Source organism: Rhipicephalus sanguineus, chromosome 5, assembly GCF_013339695.2.
Source record: "Rhipicephalus sanguineus isolate Rsan-2018 chromosome 5, BIME_Rsan_1.4, whole genome shotgun sequence".
NCBI classification, from domain to species: Eukaryota; Metazoa; Arthropoda; class Arachnida; order Ixodida; family Ixodidae; genus Rhipicephalus; species Rhipicephalus sanguineus.
In genome coordinates this window covers 197,789,299-197,810,858 of record NC_051180.1, presented here as the reverse complement: position 1 = coordinate 197,810,858, position 21,560 = coordinate 197,789,299, and the positions used below count along the sequence as shown (strand labels likewise).

General features: G+C 49.7%; 1 protein-coding gene across 1 annotated transcript in view; it reads left to right on the top strand.

Annotated features, from left to right (window-relative positions):
• LOC119395174 (nucleolar and coiled-body phosphoprotein 1) overlaps positions 1-21,560 on the top strand; it is a 675,420-nt gene that overhangs the window by 585,562 nt on the left and 68,298 nt on the right. The window contains exon 16 of the mRNA XM_049416108.1: positions 5,571-5,609. Within this exon, the coding sequence (XP_049272065.1) occupies positions 5,571-5,609 (39 nt within the window). The remainder of the gene's footprint in view (positions 1-5,570; positions 5,610-21,560) is intronic.

Here is a 21,560-nt window from a genome sequence, read left to right as displayed (position 1 = left end):
CTCCCTCTTCTCTCGACAAATGATGTATTAGTCCGCAATATATGATGCGATTGTCGGCAGTTCCACCATTGGCCGATGTTATAATCACGACAACACCTTCATTATTACCTTCGTTGTTAATTTTGAGTTCAATAAGTAGAAAATATGTGTGTTAATATTGTGTTGTGCCGTTAAAACACCGAACAAACATTAATATTAGCGCTTCCGGTCTCACCGACAGCTCGTCTGCTCGTAGTTGCGTGATTGCGTTTTCTTCGCCATGCGCAGTGCCGAAATCGTTAATATTTCTGTGCTTTTGACCATCGCCGGTTGCCATTGAGAGTGGCAGCCGTTCGAGTGTTGCCTCGTCAGCTGGAAACTGCATCGTCGGCACGTTCTCACGACCGACCGAGGCAGCGGTGCAGCATTTCTCCGATAACAATGCTGGCGCCGGCTAGTTTAGGATACCTGTGTTCGCTGTATGGCGAGAGTCCCGTTCGCTGTCTGTTCAGTATGTCATCGAGCCGTACCTCGGCGTATCCTCCCCGTAGACTCACGTTCCCGACAAACCGCGTCACAGCAACCAAGCAGACTCGCATTTTCACGGTAGCTGCAGACAGCCGGGGGATGGGTCCGCGCAGGCCCGATGCCCCACGATCCTTTCTTCTAGTCTTTAGTTCTTTGTTGTCAGCCCGCACTCGCTGTGCGCCCGCATTCGAAGAGCAAACAGCATCGAAGTACCGCCACTGGGACAAGGGTGCACGCAGCTTTGCCGTGTTGAATACGATTCAAGCGCGAGCAGTGCGACGAGGCGGTGTATAGGAGTGTGGGTCGAAACCCATCTCAGCTGTCATTCGTTCCAAACGCGCACGCAGGTTTGCGTCCATGGTTCGCAGAGCGATGAAAACACTACGGCAGTTCGAGGTGCACACCCAACATTACCAAACCGACTCGCAGTTTTCAAGCACGCGCGATACACGGTGCGATGGGCTCCGCACGACGACGACCACGCAAGCCGACCGGAAGTGGCGCCACAGATCACGTGGTTGCGCCGAGACGCCAGAGAGAAAAAAATGAAGCAAAATGCCGCCGGCGCTTACGTAACTCTTCGGCGCCTCCTCGCTCCTCCGCCCTCCCTCCCTTCACGCCCCGCGCAGCTTTCCGCGCGCTCGCGGCGTTGAGTTGAGGGAGAAAGCTGCGGAACGTTATCTCTATAATTTGGTAACACCACTTAGATTTGACGGATTCGAAAAATTTTTGCGGCATATGACTCGTGAAGAGTCATACGTCAATAATGAGACTATTCCAATATAACTAAGAAAGGTGTTGCAGGGCCCGTTTAATAGTCGTCGGGTCAACGCTGCCGATGCCGATTTTCTTTGCGCTCTCGCACTTTAAGCACCAATGTCTGTTCTTGCCTTTCCTGGGAAGATAGAGAGAGAGAACAACTTTATTATTAAAATAAACGAACCCCAGTACGGGTCCACTAATAAAAAAGGCAAGGATTAGCCACAAGACAGGCCTAAAGGTTTCAGATGTCGGAGTAGTGCCTTCATGATGTCGGGGGAGGAGTCCGCCAGCCAGTCGTCCAGGGTCGCAGGTCTTAGATTGGTAGGCATGTGGTTAGGGCTCTCGCCCATGGCTGCACGGCAACCCGGACAGTCCCGCCGAACGTGAGCGTTCTACCTGGGAAGATATAAAATGTCAATCACCTGTGGCGCATAACCGCTTACAGTGGCCCGTAGTATACGGGTATGTGCCATACGTGTCTGGAGGAAAGGGCCTGACGACGTACGCAGCAGGATTTTCACGTTGTTCATGCCATGGCCATACAGTCATATTCGTCATACCCTCTTATCCTCTAAAAGGACTGAGCGTTGGCCGAGTTGGTGCTCTATTACTACGAAAAACTGCGCAAAATAAACAGGCACAGGTAAGACACACGCACAAGGGCAGACTAGCAACCGGAAGTTTATTGAAGGAAACAGGAATATAAGTAACAATAAAAACCACGTGAACGATTAGATGTTGGCGATTAGATCATCTATCTCTTGTTTGTGTTACGTAACCTCTTATCCTCCCATGCCAATTTTGTCTACAGCAAGTTAATGATGCGATCACGACAGCACCCAAAAGTAGGCAGATAGATAGATAGATAGATAGATAGATAGATAGATAGATAGATAGATAGATAGATAGATAGATAGATAGATAGATAGATAGATAGATAGATAGATAGATAGATAGATAGATGGATGGATGGATGGATGGATGGATGGATGGATGGATGGATGGATGGATGGATGGATGGATGGATGGATGGATGGATAGATAGATAGATAGATAGATAGATAGATAGATAGATAGATAGATAGATAGATAGATAGATAGATAGATAGATAGATAGATAGATAGATAGATAGATAGATAGATAGATAGATAGATAGATAGATAGATAGATAGATAGATAGATAGATAGATAGATAGATAGATAGATAGATACTAAAAATTACATAGCTAGCACTAGGCCGCACAAGGCGCAGCAGAGCTAGTAGGCACCTTTCAGCTTCTCTCGTTAACCATTTGCAAAGAATGCTTGGGTGGTCATTGAGCGCGTGCCGGTTCATGATGATGATAATTTTATGTCTACGACACACGGCAAACCGCGGCAATAACAACTCCGCTGTGAATAGCGCCTGTGTGTGTCACGTCTTCCTTTGCCCCGTTTTTTCGTGCGCTATAATCTTCAGTATGACATAGCAACACGCCTAAAACGCCACGTTCCTCTGCTGTGAAATTCCTATAGCGCGTTTGTGCCACAGAAATTGGGCAAATCCCACAGCGCTTCAATTTCTCTTGTCAGCCATTTGTACAGAATGCTGGGGCTGTCATTGAGCGCGTGCCGGTTCATGTATTTTAGAAGAACTTCTTGCTGGGCGAGTTGGTGCATGTTCGTGGTGGGAATCGTTGCGCATTCAATCGGACGACACAGGAAGGAAGGACAGAGTAAACGGAAAGAGCGCAAACTATCAACTGGCTTTATTCATTTGGTCGCTGCATATATATGCACTTTTTATCACACGTCCCAAATAAAACGAAAGAAGGGGAGAAGAAAAGAGGAGGAAACACATGTCAAGTATACCTCACGTCAAAAACAAAAGCTGCGCCGAAAATTGCTTTCTGCGCTATACAGAGCAACAGAAGTGTCACTCACGCAGTTGTCGCCTAATTCCTTAATACAAAAAGCTTCTAGCAGCTCACGACCCACTCTCTCCTTGCTCCTTCCTAGAATTTTTACCTTTTTGAAGTCCGGCTCACACCCCATGCATGAGCTGCAATGCGCGGGCAAGTTCGCTCCTTCTCTTCTCGTAATCGACGCAGCATGCTCCCCAACGCGCTCATTCACGCAGCGCCCTGTTTGGCCCACGTAAAAACGTCCGCAGGAGTGGTGTACCAAATTCTCTCACGTGCGGACGTTTTTACGTGGGCCAAACAGGGCGCTGCGTGAATGAGCGCGTTGGGGAGCATGCTGCGTCGATTACGAGAAGAGAAGGAGCGAACTTGCCCGCGCATTGCAGCTCATGCATGGGGTGGGAGCCGGACTTCAAAAAGGTAAAAATTCTAGGAAGGAGCAAGGAGAGAGTGGGTCGTGAGCTGCTAGAAGCTTTTTGTATTAAGGAATTAGGCGACAACTGCGTGAGTGACACTTCTGTTGCTCTGTATAGCGCAGAAAGCAATTTTCGGCGCAGCTTTTGTTTTTGACGTGAGGTATACTTGACATGTGTTTCCTCCTCTTTTCTTCTCCCCTTCTATCGTTTTATTTGGGACGTGAGATAAAAAGTGCATATATATGCAGCGACCAAATGAATAAAGCCGGTTCATGATGGCGATAATTTTCAATCGACGACACACGGCGAAACTCAGCTATAAGAGCGCTGCTGTAAAACAAGGAGTTATAGACGTTGCTGGGCTAGTCGGTTCATGTTCACTTACAAGCCACAAGAGTATGGCTTTTTTTGCGCAATAAAATACAGAGGGTAGGGGTCCCCTGGGCCCCTTCTCTCGTTAGAACAGCCATACTCTTGTGGCTTGTAAGTGAAGGAGCTGGCTGTCGCATTCACTGGTTTGACAAAAGGCTTGGGCAGGAGCGTGCACCACAGACGCAGGAGGAACGGTAGAATGAGCACCACTTCACGCTCAAGACACAGCACCGCAGAGGATGATGACGACCGCTTCGCATCACACAGCACATTAAAGCGTCGATTAAAGGCGCCGATATCCCGGTACTTGCAGCAGCGGCTATTCGCGGAAGCGCCGTGCACTGACGCAGCACACGAAACACCGCCCCGATCTTCGTTACCGAGCATGTTAAAAACAGTGTACGCAACACACGAACATGTCTCTTCACGGAATTCTACATGTAGTACGAATGAGAGACACTAAAGTCAGCTTGAGATAGCGCGATCTTACCGACAATGCCGATGAATACAGAGCGTAAGTAATCATTTCTATAGAAGTCCGTAAGAACGGTAGATTTCCCTCGTGACCGCGACCAAAGGTTGTCAGCCGCGACATCACAGTGACACGACGGCGCCGTTGGCTAGAGAAGGGCCCTTTGACGGGATGTAGCCGCACTGTTCTTGACTATAGAGCTCGCTAACCCTACCTGCCTGCGCGAGGCAGCAATTGCAGACACCCTGTTGTATCAACGAAGATGTAAACTGGCGCTCACTCTGAACAAAGTTCATTGCACTGATACCGTGACTAGCCAAAATATTCACACCGCCTGCGAAAAAGAACCGACGCGTAATGCGCGAAATTACAAAACAACCGACCGTAGTGAACGCCACATTGGCTCACAATAAGCAACACTGCAGCTGTGGCACTTGCAGCAAGGTTCGTGATCGGCCTAACGCTGAGTTTTTCTACTGAAGTAATTGAAAGCTGCCAGTTCGCATAGGATGCTATAAGCCAGTCGGGATCCCGAGCATCTTGTTCGTTCCGAAAAAAAGTATAAGCACCAATCTTTTATCGGTAACCGAATTGAATCAATAATGTGTATATTTAGTGCGTATAAATTGTGAAAATTATTGTCGGGCTTGCTTATACCGAAAGAAAACTGGGGGACGGGCTGTAGTGTGCAATGTTATGATATGGCACATCTGAGAGCACGCGTTATATGAAAATGTTCGGTAAGAATGCTCACAGACAGGCTGAGCTTGGTGTGAAGAGGAGCAGTGTCCAATAAGGAAACGAAGAAATATATTTACTCGATAGGCCTACCCAAACTTTAATAATACTTTACATTCATCAGAAAAAATACGCCTGTCAACAGCAGGTGTGTACTTAGATAAAACTAACAGGGGCGTTCTAAGACAGGAATACTTATATCTTAAATTACAAGTGATCTAGCGTAGTGATGTCGCACAGCTGTCGCATGATGTATTGTAGTAACGAATGCTGTGGAGGCACGGATTTTTTTCTTGTTTCGACGGAGTAGCTAGGCCGGTCGCATTACGAGTTCATCCATGCAGTGAGTCTGGTTCGAATGACATGGCTCCCGTTTTTACCCATTTCTCCCGTTCCAACAGCTGCCCGGACTCACGAAGCACGCGTCCTCATGCCATTCGGTAAGCCCATTCGTGCTACTAATTTCTGCGGGTCAATTTTGTACGGACACACTGTACGGTTCTTTCTTCCCGCCTCAACCTGGCGAAATTTCTCACTGTGTGAAGAGGAAGCATACTGACTATGCGAGAGGCTCCAAATGAAGAAGAGAAAGTAATCCAATATTTTTATTTCCGTCATACTCCCTTCTAGTCTTTGAGGCTGGTCCTGGCACTCAACAGTTTCTTGAAGTACATAGCAAAAAAGAAAATGGCTGGCTCTACCGTAATCGAGACTAGGTGTAAGATGAAATGGCTACCGACAAAACAGATTGGTTGGAAATTATAGTACTATCCACAATGTTCTGCATGTTCGCAAGCGCACATCCCACCAAGCAACACCACACCACACTGTGTGCTCGTTCATAAGGCCCTCATTATTTCCTGTCACTGTGTGAGATAAATCTCAGCCTTTGTGCAGCGCATGCGACTGCGACGTGGCACTAGGCTGGTGCGCCGCACGCAGCCTGGCGCCATCTGTCAAAGCAGGCGGCCGCGCACGCCGCGAAACCGCTGCCTCTGTGATTAACTGACGTATAACCGCTAGAATGAGGAAGTGTTGGAAGTGTGATGAGCGGCAAGCCGCGCCTACGGAGCGCATTGAAGCGGCTGCAAACGAGACGCGAGGGGGCGCGCGCAGTCGTTTATACGTTTTTTTGCAGTTCGACCGGCGGTGAGTCGCGCACATTTGTCTCCGTTTTGTAGCGTTAGCTACACTTGCCTAGCCGAAACCGATTTCACGTGGGTCATCATGAGCCGTGCTGCGCATGCGCGAGGATGAGTGCGGAGCCGGCATCTCACGCGCTCTCCGCCACCGCCACCGCCACACGCGGCTGGCTGCTGCTGCTGGTGGCGGAGGTGGCGGAGGGCGGGAGGAGTGGCGTCGTAGCCGGGCAGACAGACTGGCGCTGGCACGCGCGACTCGCCGCTGCAGCTCTGCGCGTTCGAGAGGGGTGACGTCGTAGCCATGGCGCGTGCAGCTATTCGCCTTCGCTGTGCAGTCGCCGTCTGACAATGCACTGGTGCCGCTTGATTCGCGGCGAGATCGACCTATAGGTGGCAGCACCGTCACCCCGCTAGTGTAGATACTGGTTTCGTGTGGTGTGTGTAGAGGTGCACGGGGCTTCTGTTTTCACATCGTGATTTTGTGTTCCGTACCCGCAGAAAACTCTTAGTTATCGATGGTGAGTATTTGTTCGGTGCCACAATGCCGCACATACTGCACAGAGGCAGGGATAAGCTTCCATTTATATCCCACCGACGCGGAATATTGCCGACTGTGGCTCGTTAGGCTTCGTAACGGCAAGACGCCTAAGTACGCGATGGTGTGCAGCGAGCACTTCGACGACGGTGCATTCTAGCGTTCGCGAACGAGAACGGATGGTGAGTAGTCAGCGATAACTTCGCTAATGTGTGCATTTATATGCTTGTTGCTGCTGTGCACTACGAGCGTGAAGACGGTTGTAGTAAGCGAATGCTCGGGGAAGCTTCCCTGTGCTTTGACTTTCCTACACTTCCGCAGGAAAATTAAGCGAGAATCAATCGAGAAAGAAGAAAATTAATTCATGGAATTTATTCAATGTCATTCATGTACCGTCTGCGCTGTGAATACAAAGTTTGTTCGCGCTTGGCTATGAGTGTTTAAACGAGAGTCCCATAGCCCTTTTGTAGTTCGCGCATGTTCCATTGTGTTTACACGGTCGCGAGAACAGTTCTCAGTGTTCCGCAGAGCAAGTACGTGCACCAAAACGCGGCAAGTGTGTATGCATGATCTGGTGCATAGTAAAGGGTATCGTTTTATGAGCTCTCACTCGCCACCTAAGCGATGAAAATGCGCGAGCAAGTTTATCGCCACTGCTGATCTTGATGAATATATTTTTCTCGCTCGCTCTCTTTTTTTAAAGGTTTTCGCGGAATAGATTGAGGCCTGACGCACTTCCGACACTGAACTTGCCAAAGCGCAAATTTGACAGGCATAAGCTACCTCGCAAGTACACGGGTGTCTTTGTATACATTTCGCCACAAGTTATAATTGCGCAAGGCAACTCAGTTTTGCGATTTCCGTGTCATTCCATTTTCTGTTTTGTTTAGGGGACAATTTAAGCACCCAAGTGTCAGACGTGACTTGACAAAAATATTTCTCTGCAGTGGGACCAGGACCGTACAAAACTAAAGCTCGTCGCGTAACCTATAAACGGCAGTCCCGAAGTTATACACCTAAGCACAACGCGCAAGTGCATGAGATCCTTTTTTTTTTAACCACCGAGCCGCTAAAAGGCTATATTCACATGAGATTTAATACTTCTCATCTTTTGGACAACGCCAAGTGCACTTTGCAATGCGCTTGAACCACAGAGCGGCACCTACACTGATATGACTTTCGTGAACGGACGGTACGACGACCACACACAGCACTCTCGACAAGTGCACTCACTGATCTTATTACATTATATATAGAGCCGATCAAGGCCAAATGCTTCTTTACATCGTGTTAGGCATACGTACGAGCGGTTAAAGTTGCACCAACGCAACGGAACAAACTGCCTTTTGAGGCCCTGCATGACGTACGCGCACATGCAAACACAACGCGGCTAGCAGACGACGCATGGAGCAATCCACACTAGGCGCGCTTCAGCCAGTAGCCGCCAGGCGGCGACTCCGCTCGATCTCGCGGCCAATAGCGCCTCTGACTGGCGTTTGCAGGTGGGTAACGCCATGGAGAAGGAGAGCGCAAATGCTGCTCAACGGCGCAGAAGAGCCGAGAAGCTTATGCCATCGGATCCCGAAGTAGTTGCCTGGCAATTAGCGGTTCAGCGTACGAAGAATGAACAGAGGAATGCTAAACGTGCTGCGGAGACACTGGAGGAAAGGGAGGAACGTCTAGCACAGCGGCGTCGCCAGGATGCTGAGCGACGTGCCCAACCACCTCTGCAGCAGCAACAAGGCGCCGTCGATGACGTCAAGGCTCGCCGATCGACTGCCTATACTGTGAAGTTCAGCGAAAGCGCCAGTGCGACTCGGACCTTCGAGACGGACTTCGTAAACAATCCGTTTGGATACGTGCGCGATGTGTGTGAAAGACTATGGCACATGAAAGACTTGACGCCGCTAAGTAGTACCATGCGTGAAACGTTGAGTTTAGTGGCGGCGCCTGAGTGTGGTGAAACCGTGGCGCGAGTTTGTACAACGTGCAAGAACTTTCTCGTTAAGCAGAGCATTCCGCTCTTTAGCGTTACCAATGGGTATCGTTAACCGGCCATGCTGCCAGGTCTACCGGTTTTGAACGATGTGGCCGAATGTGTGTCATTGGAGCAGCAGTAAGCATGACAATCAAGCTAATCCTAGACAATCTGGAAAGCTCAGTATAATCAGCTGAACCTATGCTAACGCTACGTATATCCTGGCATAGCCGAGCTAAGCCACTGCATTTTCTTTTTTTTTTCTTGCGCGGTAGGAGTCTGACACCAACGCTTCTATATATATACGCATGGCGCGAATAAAAGAAAAGCCATTGTTTCTTTCAGGGGTTGCAAGACTTAAAGGGACACTAAAGAGCAAAACGATTTTTCGTATATCAGTAAAGTACTCTTTCACGATACCAAAAACACCACGCTTGCTGCGAGAAGACGCTTAGTAAGCGAGAAAACGCGCAAAAACAAAATGTGGGTGGCGACGCCACCTTGAAGTTTCCACACCATTCGCCGTGACGTCACATGTTTTGAAGGCGCCTACTAGGGTCTACGTAGCTCGTAATCGGTAAAAATGAAGCAGGTTGTCCTGTGAGGGGGCCATAGACTTAACATACCAAGTCTGGGGTAATTTTGTTGAGCCAATGGCGCCAAAATACGACAAATGCACTTTGAAATCCGTGACGTCACGCGGGGAGATACGGCGCGAAATTTAAAAATGAAACTTTTAACTTGATTTTCTCCTTTATTAATAAATCTATGATGGCGAAATTAAAATTAGAGTTCTCAGAGAACAATTTATCTATTTATATCGATTCATTGTTTCTCTTTAGTGTCCCTTTAAAGTCTCCCTTCATAGGAGGGGGGGGGGCAGGTGCTCGCAGAGCGGCGACCTACATATATATTGCCACGTGCGTGCTATATGAGAAAGACGAAGACGACAGCGCAAAGGCTCATACGCGTTATACAGGAGCCAGAAAGAAGAAAGAAGAACTCGCTGGCGCGCGGTATTAAAAATACCGACCTGCTGTTCTTCTCTCGATCTTGGCGTTACGACCTCTCCCTTGACGTGGCGACAATATATTGTCACGGACAAAACCACACAAAATCGGCGTAGGTTTGTATACTAAATCCACCTGCTCGTTGTTTCCTTCGGTGATTGCGCCGAGCTACTTTCTGTTCTGTCAAGGTCGTGGCATTACTCCCCTCCCTAGATAGCATTGTCTCGATGCGGAACTATTACGGAGCCGACACTCCGACAAGGAGAGGAAATGATGAACGACGTGTACTGTTTTGCTCTCAGCCGGAGTAGTAAGGCTTCAACCGATATACGTGGACGACGTCTGACTGGCGCGGACGCCGAGCACGGCGGATGGTTCCTTCGTCTTCAGGAAGCACTTCGTACGTCACGTCGCTGAGCCGTTGGACGATCCTATAAGGGCCAAAGTAGGAGCGCAAAAGTTTCTCTGACCGACCACGCTTACGGATTGGTGTCCACACCCAGACTCTATCGCCTGGTTGGTATGTGGCGTCTCGACGGCGAAGGTTATATCGGCGGGCATCGTTGTGTTTGTGATAGCGGATACGCATTCGTGTGAGCTGGCCTGCTTTTTCGGCGCGTCTAGCGAATTCAGCAGCATGACTGGCAACATTGGAGCAGTGATTTGGAAAGAGCATTCCATCCAACGTTGTTAATGCTTCCCGGCCATGCAGCAATCGGAAAGGGTCGAAGCCGGTAGTTTCATGGACGGCGGTATTATATGCGAACGTAACGTACGTAAGAACATCATCCCAGTTTTTGTGGTCGACGTCAACGTGCATGGAAATCATTGGTGCGATCTTGTAGGCGTTACAATATAACCACGGAGGCGTGGCATTACATCCAGCCGCACGTGACCGCACATGCCGCACGCGAATGGCCCATTTGAACCGCGACAGACGTCACGACTCTGCATTGACCAATCGCGTGCGGTCACGTGCGGCTGGTTGTCATGCCACGCCTCCGTGTTTATTTTGTAACGCGTACAAGATCGCACCACATATCTGCTATGGTTTTCTTTAGCCGCTCTGTGAGCCCATTTGTCTGAGAATGGTAAGCAGTGGCTTTTCGATGAACGGTACCACTCAGCTGCATATGTTCTGTGAGCTGCGCTGTAAATACTGTGCCCCTGTCGGTTATTACTACTGTCGAAGCACCGTGGCGGAGTACGATGCTGTGTAAAAATAAGGTGGCAATATCACTAGCTGTGCCTCGCGGGAGAGCTTGGGCTTCGATGTATCGCGTAAGGTAGTCCGTGGCAACATCAATCCAACGGTTACCAGCCCTGGACGTGGGGAATGGTCCGAGCATATCTATGCCAACTTGCTGAAAAGGCGTCGATGGAGGATCAACGGGATGCAGAAGTCCAGCGGGACGCATGGCTGGTGTCTTGCGTCTCTGGCAGTCGCGGCACGTTTTAACATATTGCTTCACGTCGTTGCGAAGGTTAGAGCAGAAGTACCTTTGGCGCATGCGCGAAAGCGTCCGTGTGAAGCCGAAATGTCCCGATGTTGGCTTGACATGATAGGCACGTAAAATGTCGTCACGTAGGATGGACGGCACAAGAAGGAGTCAGCCGGCTGCAGTAGAGTGAAAAGCTAATTTATACGTGATGCCATCGCGGAGGCAAAACGATAACAATGTACGGACGAACGTACGAGGTGGCTCCGACAAAAAGCCCTCGAGATACTCGATGAGTGGTCGGAGCTCTGAATCGTCGCGCTGCTGCTTGCTATGTCGCGCGCCCTGAGAATGGAAAGGAATGCGCCTAATCCATCAACGTCGACTTGGGAAAGTTGAAGCGGAGCACGTGACAAGCAGTCGGCGTCGGTGGGCCTACGCCCGAACTTGAACGTGATCGTCATGTCATACTCTTGTAAACGAAGACTCCAGCGCGAGCCAGCACAACGAATGTTGGTCTGTCACAACTCTAAACGGTCGACCGTACAGATATCGGAACGTTTCACAAAACACTACTATATCATCTAAATAGCCGGGGCGTGGCTGCCACTTGAGCTCTGAGAGAACCGTGTCCATCATTCGCTAAAAAGTAGCAGGAGCTTAGCACAAGCCGAATAGAAGGACCTTGAATTCGTAGGGGCCGTCTGACGTAATAAATGCTGTTTTTTCGCGGTCTCGCTCGTCATCTGTCTGCTAGTAGCCGCTGCGGAGGTCCGTTGACGAGAAGTATCGGGCATGTCGAGGGCGGTCCGAAGTGTCGTCGACGCGGGGAAGGGGATAAACGTCCTTATTTGTAAATTTCTTAAGTTTGCGGTAGTCAACACAAAATCGCATCGTGCCGTCTTTTTTTTTTCACGAGTACTACTGGCGACGTCCATGGGCTGTTCGAAGGCTGCATGATGTCATCAGGAAGCATTTGTTTGACTTGGTCTCGGATAGCGTCTTGCTCCCGACGAGAGATGCGGTAGGCACGTTGGCGTAGAGGCCTTCCATTAGGGTTCGTGATGATCCTGTGTTTGGTGATGGGCGTTTGGTTCACCTCTGACGTCGCGGCGAAACAGTCCGCAAAAGATTCTAAAAGGCTTCGAATGCTCGCTTGTTGGACACTCGATAGTTTCGAATTCACGTCGATCTTAACGTGCGTCAGTTCGTCACCGTAAAAATCTCTGACATGTTTTAATGATTCAGAACTATCGGTAAGTTGACCATCGATAGCATCGATAGTATTTTTTTCTCGAAACTATCAATATTGACGCGTGTATACTACATGTGGACGACGACGACGATGGGGGGCTTTAACGGACACCATCTAGTGGGGCTGTGATTAGTTGAAGACGAAGAACACGTGCGGCTGTTCAGCTGATTTTCAACACGCTGTTTCGCTGCCGAAAGGTCTTCTTGTCTTTTCCTCGCGTTGCATCGCGACACTGGTGGAGGTGCTGGACCGCAACCCTGCGTGATGCTGCACACCCCTACTGGGAGCCGTTCAACCAGCCCGGACGCATTGTCACCTATTACAACTCCCGTACATCGCTTCAGTCGGAGGTTGCGAGGCCTCTCCCCGGAGCTCACCTCCTCGCCGGAACCTTCTCTCAGGCGCCGCATACCTCTACCAATGGCCAACACCAGCCCACAACAGGTGCCCCAAGGCAGCTCTCTTCCGAACCCATCCCAGGTGACGCTCTTTCCACCATTGGTGCCTGATCGCTTTAGTGGCGGTGCCCGTGAAAACGTTGATGACTGGCTTGAACACTATGAACGTGTTGCCAAGATCAATCAGTGGTCTGATCAGCAAAAGCTCACCCGCGCCTATTTTTACCTTGACGACAGTGCTCGTACTTGGTATGAGAATAGAGAAGCCAGTCTGTCTACATGGAGCGACTTCCGACAGCAGTTTGCTGATACCTTCGCCAACGTCGACCGACGGGACCGTGCTCAGCAGCTATTGGATCTACGGGTTCAAAAACCCAATGAGACCATCGCGATGTTCGCCGAGGACATGACTCGTCTCTTTCGCAGAGCTAACCCGAACATGACGGATGAAAAGAAATTGAGCTACCTCATGCGAGGTGTAAAGGAGCAGCTTTTCGCCGGGCTCCTGCGCAATCCTCCAAGTACCGTGGCTGACTTCATCAAGGAAGCTACGGCTATCGAGCGGGCACTTCATCAAAGATGCAGGCAGTATGATCGAATGTCCAGCAGCGCCCCAATCAGTGCCGCCAGCATGACGTTTGAGAATCAGAGTGCCTTGTGAGACCTGATTAGGGAGATTGGCCGCGAGGAACTTCAGAAGTTGCGGACACCGGTCGTTGAAACACCCATGGCGTCCGTCGTCGAAGTCGTGCGCGACGAAATCCGGCAAGCATTCTCGACAGCTGACCCTGATGCCGAGCAGCGTCCCATGAGCTACGCCGCCGCTGTTCGACGTCCACCACTCGCTAAGTCATCGCCGCCGACGTACCGCCAGCCGCCAGTAGCACCTTGGTCGCCGCCGCAAGAGGAGACGTTGAGGCGACCACCAGTCTTGCCGTACCGCCAGCCGTCCACAACCGCGCCATGGGCAGTGCCGCAAGATGAGATGTTCAGACGTCCACAGATCCGAAAAACAGACGCATGGCGCACAGTAGACCGGCGACCACTTTGTTTTAACTGCGGAGGTGCAGGCCATATTTCCCGCCATTGCTGGCATCGCGGTAATTCGTTTCGACCTCTTCGAGCATGGTTTGACGGCCGACGCGCCACCGACGAATACATACCACGCCTCGACGACGCTTCTTTTCAAGGGCCCCCTCGTTCTCAGTTTGACGACTGCCGTACCACTGACGCGGAAGCAATGCCTACTCACCAGGCGGGTTTGGGACGTCGATCACGCTCTCCCTCTCCCGCGCATTCGCCTTCGCACCGACGCATCTTCGCGGACCTCAATGGAAGGAGGTCACCCAGCCCGCGCCGGGGAAACTGAGCGCGGCGACCTCCGGGGGTAAGGTTTCAGGCCATCACGAAGAGAATAAAAAGCCCCCATTCTTCCCAGTGCACGACGCCGTAAAGCCGACAAGACGTGAGATCGACGGAATTGCGACCACCGACCTTACTGTTCTCCTTGACGGACAGAAAGTGACAGCCTTAGTTGACGCTGGTGCCGACTTTTCTGTTATAAGCCACGACCTCGCCGTCCGCCTCAAGAAAGTGGAAACGCCGTGGACAGGCCCTCATATCAGAACGGCAGGCGGCCAGCTACTAATGCCTACCGGAAGATGCACAGCGAGAATTGACATAGGAGGTTCTCCTTTCGTCGCGTCGTTCGTCGTTCTCGCCGCATGCTGCAGAGATCTAGTCATTGGCATGTATTTTTTACGAGAATATGGTGCCGTCATAAACATCTCGGACAGTTTGATTACGTTCTGCAACAGTCCTGGCCTAGCTGATTGTCCGGAGGCGAGACATAACCCTCTGCGTCTTACTGATGACGATGTGGTCCTCCCTCCTAGGTCATGCACGCTTGTTTCCGTGGCAGGTGATGCCCCGTTTGACGGCGAAGGAGTTGCAGACCAAATAAGCTCGCTCCTCTTTACCCACGGCGTTTCCGTCGCACGAGGTATAGTCAGTGTCACTGCTGGCCGCACGGACTTGCGGCTGACCAATTTCAGTGCTGAGCGCCGACACCTCCCAAAAGGCACGGCCGTCGCCTACTTTGACAATGTCGTGGATGCCCAAGCCTGTTTGTCAGTACTCGACGAAGCGCCAAAACTTGATCCAGCACCCGTTCTTGACGTTAGCACTACTTTGTCAAATGACGAGCGACGGAGACTCCTTGAGCTACTAGCGGTATTCCAAGACTGCTTTTCGTCCACATCAAGAGTTGGTCGCACGCCTCTTACCAAGCATCGGATAATCACCGAAGACACTGCGAGACCTATTCACCAGAACCCTTATCGCGTGGCTCCAAAGGAACGCGAAGCGATACAACAACAAGTAGACAAAATGCTTGAAGATGACGTCATTCAGCCATCAAAGAGCCCCTGGGCATCGCCTGTGGTCCTAGTCGAGAAAAAGGACGGGAGCCTCCGCTTTTGCGTGGACTACAGGAAGCTAAGTCAGATGACCAAGAAAGATGTGTATCCGCTTCCCCGTATAGATGACTCTCTCGACAGACTTCGACATGCTCGTTACTTTTCTTCAATGGACCTGAGGAGCGGATATTGGCAAATCGAGGTAGACCCGAGAGACCGCGAGAAGACCGCTTTCGTGACGCCAGATGGCTTATATGAATTTAAAGTTTTGCCCTTCGGTTTGTGCTCGGCGCCTGCTACCTTTCAAAGGCTCATGGATACCGTGCTTTCTGGGTTGAAATGGAAAACCTGCTTAGTCTATCTTGACGATGTCATAGTGTTTTCCGCAACATTTAACGAGCACCTTGAAAGGCTTGTAGTGGTTTTACGAGCCATACGGTCAGCGGGTCTAAGATTGAAACCAGAGAAGTGCCACTTTTGCTTTGAAGAACTGCAATTCCTTGGTCATGTCGTCAGTCACGAAGGCGTTCGTCCAGATCCTGAAAAAATTACAGCCGTAGCACAGTTCCCTGTGCCGTCCGATAAGAAGGCTGTAAGGCGCTTTCTGGGCCTCTGTGCCTATTATCGGCGGTTCATCGCGGACCTCGCACGCATTGCGTCACCATTAACTCGTCTCACAAGAGAAGACGTTGCCTTTGAATGGAAAGAGGAGCAGGAAGCTGCCTTTAATGATCTGTGCCAGCGTCTACAAATGCCTCCGGTGCTCGCACACTTTGACGAGGGAGCCCCTACGATGCTTCACACTGATGCCAGCAATGTAGGACTGGGAGCTGTCCTTGTGCAACGGCAGGAGGACGCTGAAAGAGTAATCGCCTATGCAAGCAGAACGCTAACAGGCACAGAGGCTAATTACTCCACAACTGAGAAAGAATGCCTCGCCGTGGTATGGGCGGTTACGAAATTTCGCCCGTATTTGTATGGCCACCCGTTCAAAGTTATTAGCGACCATCATTCTTTGTGCTGGTTGACAAATCTTAAAGATCCTACCGGACGATTAGCGCGTTGGAGTCTGCGGCTCCAGGAGTTCGATATGACGGTCGCGCACAAGTCGGGGAAGCGACATATGAACGCTGACTGTCTGTCCCGGTCACCGATTGAGTCGGCTGCTCTACCCGATGAGGAGGAAACAGCATTCCTTGGTGTTCTCGACACGTCCGCCATTGCGCAGCAGCAACGTGACGACCCTGAGTTGCTTGGTCTAATTATTTACTTAGACGGAAGATCTCAGAAAGCACCTAGGGTTTTCGCAAGAATATTGTCATCGTTTTGTTTGCGAGACAGAGTACTCTACAAAAGGCATTTTCGTCGACCGGATCCACCTATTTGCTCGTCATCCCGGCATCACTTCGCACCGAAGTACTTCAAGCATGCCACAACGAGGTGACTTCTGGCCACTTAGGCTACGCGCGAACATTGGCCAGAGTACAGCAAAGATACTACTGGCCACGACTCACCACATCCGTGAAGCACCACGTTCGTACTTGCCTCGACTGCCAGCGACGCAAGTCACCCGCGACTAAGCCAGCTGGCCTCCTGCAACCCGTTCCGGTGCCACGACCACCGTTTGACCAAATTGGAATGGATATTTTGGGTCCACTTCCAACTTCAAGTGCAGGAAACCGCTGGGTTATCGTCGCGACCGACTACCTCACCCGTTATGCTGAAACAAAGGCTATTCAGAGAAACACAGCAGCGGAGGTTGCACAATTTTTCGTCGAGAACGTTATACTGAGGCATGGTGCACCAACTGTCGTGATCACAGACAGAGGAACCGCATTTACGGCAGCTCTTTTGGATCACGTCTTGATGCTGAGTGGAACAACTCATCGTAAGACCACCGCCTACCACCCGCAAACGAATGGGTTAACAGAGCGTCTAAACAAAACGATTGAAGACATGCTTTCAATGTACGTTGACGTTGAACATAAAAATTGGGACGAAATCTTGCCTTATATCACGTTTGCGTACAACACGGCCAAGCAAGAAACGACTCGCATGACTCCGTTCAGCCTCGTTCACGGACGGGAGGTGCGGACTATGCTGGACGCGATGCTACCGCACGAATGTGACGACACTCACACCGACGCCGATGTGTTTGCGCAACGCGCGGAAGAAGCTAGGTAACTTGCCCGCTTGCGGATCCGCCAGCAACAAGACTACGACGCAGGCCGCTACAATGCTCACCGCAGAACAGTTGTTTACCAAGCCGACGACAGAGTATGGGTTTGGACGCCCATACGCAAACGAGGACTATCCGAAAAGCTGTTAAGGCGATACTTCGGACCATACCGAGTATTGCGACGCCTAAGTGATGTCACCTACGAAGTCGTCCCGACAGTCCCCAGTGTACGAGGCGTGGCCAGCACCGTCCTGAACTTGTGCATGTTATGCGCATGAAGCCATAGGCACCGTGCAGTCGAGTTTTCCCGTGTGACTACAGCGCCAGAACGCACAGTCTAGCGGATAGAAAAAGCAACTCTGAGACGGTGCCGTTCAAAATGGAACGCGGTGCGCGCGTCTCCCTCCCTGCATTAGTGGGTGAACTGTGGCCGGGCTACACGGGGGACGCGTTCGCGCGTCTGTCTTCTGCGTGCCCCTAACGGCCAATGTCAGCGAACTTGGGACGGGCCTGTGAGAGCAACGCAGCTCCCTCTGGTCAGTGGACGGTGCCTATATGTCAGCGAGTGACTGTGCGAGACCTTTGTTTAAAAAAAAAAAGCTGCATTTCTGATTTAGCATCGGGGCGATGCTCCTTTAGGGAGAGGCAAATGACGCGTGTATACTACATGTGGACGACGACGACGATGGGGGGCTTTAACGGACACCATCTAGTGGGGCTGTGATTAGTTGAAGACGAAGAAGACATTTCGCCTGTTCAGCTGATTTTCAACACGCTGTTTCGCTGCCGAAAGGTCTTCTTGTCTTTTCCTCGCGTTGCATCGCGACAATATTTTAAATAAACTATCGGTAGTACTAATCGGTAGTACCACCGTTATTATTACCAGCGACACTACTGCAACGCCTGTTTATTGAGAGCAGCATTTTGGGCTAGTTGGTGTTCCATGACGTCTTTTCGCGTCGCGTCCATTTGCGCGCATGCGTGATGTATACTGTGGCAATATATAAGCAGATCCAGTGGCACAATAAATTCAGTTGAAAGTTTGGGGCTGTGTTTTGTACTTGTCTTCCTCTGTCCGTGTTTTCCTCGCGCAATTTCTTTGATGCCTGTTTATTGCTTTGTGTTGATGTAATCGGGTTTCACCCACAAACACTGTTAGCAACGTTTGAAGCAGACCACGCCATAATATTTGAGAGGCTTCAAAATTGTTTAAGATCATTCTGTTAAGATTACGCGCCGGACGCGAATAGTCAAGTTTATTCGAGAGTTTACGCGAGCACCAGCGATAACGCTCGAAGGTTCGGTGACATGTATAAAAGACGACGCGTTCCACCGATTATCAGATTACTCTTTTAAAAATGTTAACAGCGCAAAAAACGATTAGGAAGGGACGAGACACCACAGGTAGGGTTCAGCTAACTCCCTAAGTTATTGAAGCTGATTTGATACATAAGCTAGGAGATAAATGCGTTAGTGCTCCCTCTATCGCGCTTCTAAATCAAGAAATTGATTTTCTGGCTAGGTTTTAGGGCACACGTGGTGATATGCGCGCTGTATTGGAGATAATGAGGCAACTGTGGCAGCACCCGTACATCCTTTCCTTTCTGTTCTTGTCTAGCGCCCTCTGACTTGCCATGTATATATGCACTTCTTATCGAAAATTACCTCTGTTGTCTCGTCCCTTCCTAATCGTTCTTTGCGCTGTTAACAATTTGAAATGAATCCACACCAACTTGCCCAAGCGTCAACCCTTGCAGATTACTCGGCGGCCGACGACTGATCTCGCCGCTATGAGTGCGCAGCGTGTATCGCTTGTATTTTGAGTTTTGATTTTCTGGGCACAAGTTCGCCGGAATAAAAAGCTCCGTATTTCCCACTCTTGCTGCAGCATTATTCGCCGTCACAACCACGTGACAGTATTATCGATAGTGGCCTGAATAATGATGCTGTTGCTGGCCTGCCGTATTAAAATATTTGCGATATCCTACTATCAGCTTCACTATATTATGAGCAATGAGAGAAATAAATTATTTCCGCAGTGAAAACGGCGGAGTGTTTCCATCAATAAATGCATGCCCAAAAGCACCCAGTTACACCTTACAATTAGAACTTATTTGTGGATATTTTTTTTTTTGAAATCATAAAATGCAATAATAATTGGAAGCTGCGCAGTTCCACCACAGGATACGGCTTCCTTTCCGCCACAGCTGAACAGTTTGACTTTTTGATCATGTGTCAGCAATGCACTCTGGCGAAAACACAAGCATGTCAATTTTCTTGCGCTTCAACGTGCTCCTCTGGCTCCACTATGTACCACGCGCGCGGGGAACCAAGTTTATTCTACATTGAGTTAGCGCTGTCGATTTCATACTATCTAAAGTACCATCAAATCTACTATCGATAGCGCTATCAATAGTATTTTATACCAATCATAGTTCGATAGTGACTCAGCTATCGATAGTATCGATAGTACCATCGATGGTTGTGCATCACTACATCTTGTGCAACCGTAAGACAATCAGCAGAATAATTGATTCGCTCAAAATGGGCGATCGCCGTTCGTGGCGCAAAGTGCTGGTATTCACGGCTGAAATTCGTCGTTAAAATATGTGCAGTCCGTGACGAAAGCTGTAGCATGCCTCGGGCTACGCAAACCTGTCGAGCCAACAAGACAGAGATTATTCTCAGCTACGCCGAGAACGGGAGTGTCATCGTCAGTTTCCACAGTGACGAACATAGTGCTCCGTGGCACTACTACTACTACTACTACTACTACTACTACTACTACTACTACTACTACTACTACTACTACTAATAATAATAATAATAATAATAATAATAATAATAATAATAATAATAGTAATAATAATCAATCAATCAATCATATTTAACGTGCCCAGGAACAACCGTAAGGTCTTTGTGCAGGCGCAAGCAAAAAAAAACAATAAAATTAAACAATACAATACAGACAGTTTTCAGAAATAAAAAGAGCGTAAACACGTAGACAAAGAGAAATGAACACAAAAGGGGAGGAGTAAAATAAGACAACACGAGAAATATTGACGGGGAATAAAAAATTAGATTGCATATATACAACTATGTGGAAAGACTGAGAAGGGAAGACTTTGTACATTGTGCCACACTATGTCAAAACAGTGCAAAGCTCAGATAAAAACAATGATTGTGGGCTATGAAAAACGTCAAGATCAAGAAAATTAACAATATAGAGACTTCGTATTCTGTGAACGGTAGAGTGTGGGAAGAAGCAGGCGGGTACATTAAACGGTCTGTTCTCTCTGGTTAACTTATGCGGAATTCGAAAATTAACACAATTGAGAAGTACAGGGCAGGATATTGACGCAAGATACATTCAAATTACGCGCCCCAGCAGTTGCTACGCCCTCCACGTTGTCTACGGCGTGCGTGGGAAACAGAGGAAGCAAAGCGTCGATGGAGCACGCCAGGATCACCGCTGACAACTCAGGCACGTGCGAACTGCACGGGACAAGAAAAGAAGAAGAGGTGCCGAACTCCGGTGAACAAGGGGAAGGCGTTCCTGCAGGAGAGACACAGCCATTGTTTGATCTAACTTGTTTGTTTAGAGGGCACAAGTTCGCCCAGTTTAAGCTATTAATTAAAGTGTGCTTCTTGACCTTTGCGTGACAAATCTGGTGGAGGTGCGGGGTATGAACCCAAGCTCTTCTGAAGTTGGAGGAAGCAGCCCGGAGCAAAGAAGACTGGGACCCGACGAGCTGACTCCTGTTCATCAGCGCAGCAGTCGTCGCCTACGCGGTGAGGTCCCCGAGTTTTCACCTTTGTGTTGCACAAGAACAGCAGCAGCTGTCAGCGAAGACGCTACCAAAATGACTTCTCAGGTCACGCCAGCACAAATTATAGTGGATCCGCCGATGACGCCCGAACCTTTCCACGGGGACGCATACGAAGACGCAGAGGACTGCTCGAACGCTTTGAGCGCGTCGCGAAGGTCAACGGCTGGGATGTGGATCGCAAGCTACGACGTGTTTACTTTGCGCTGGA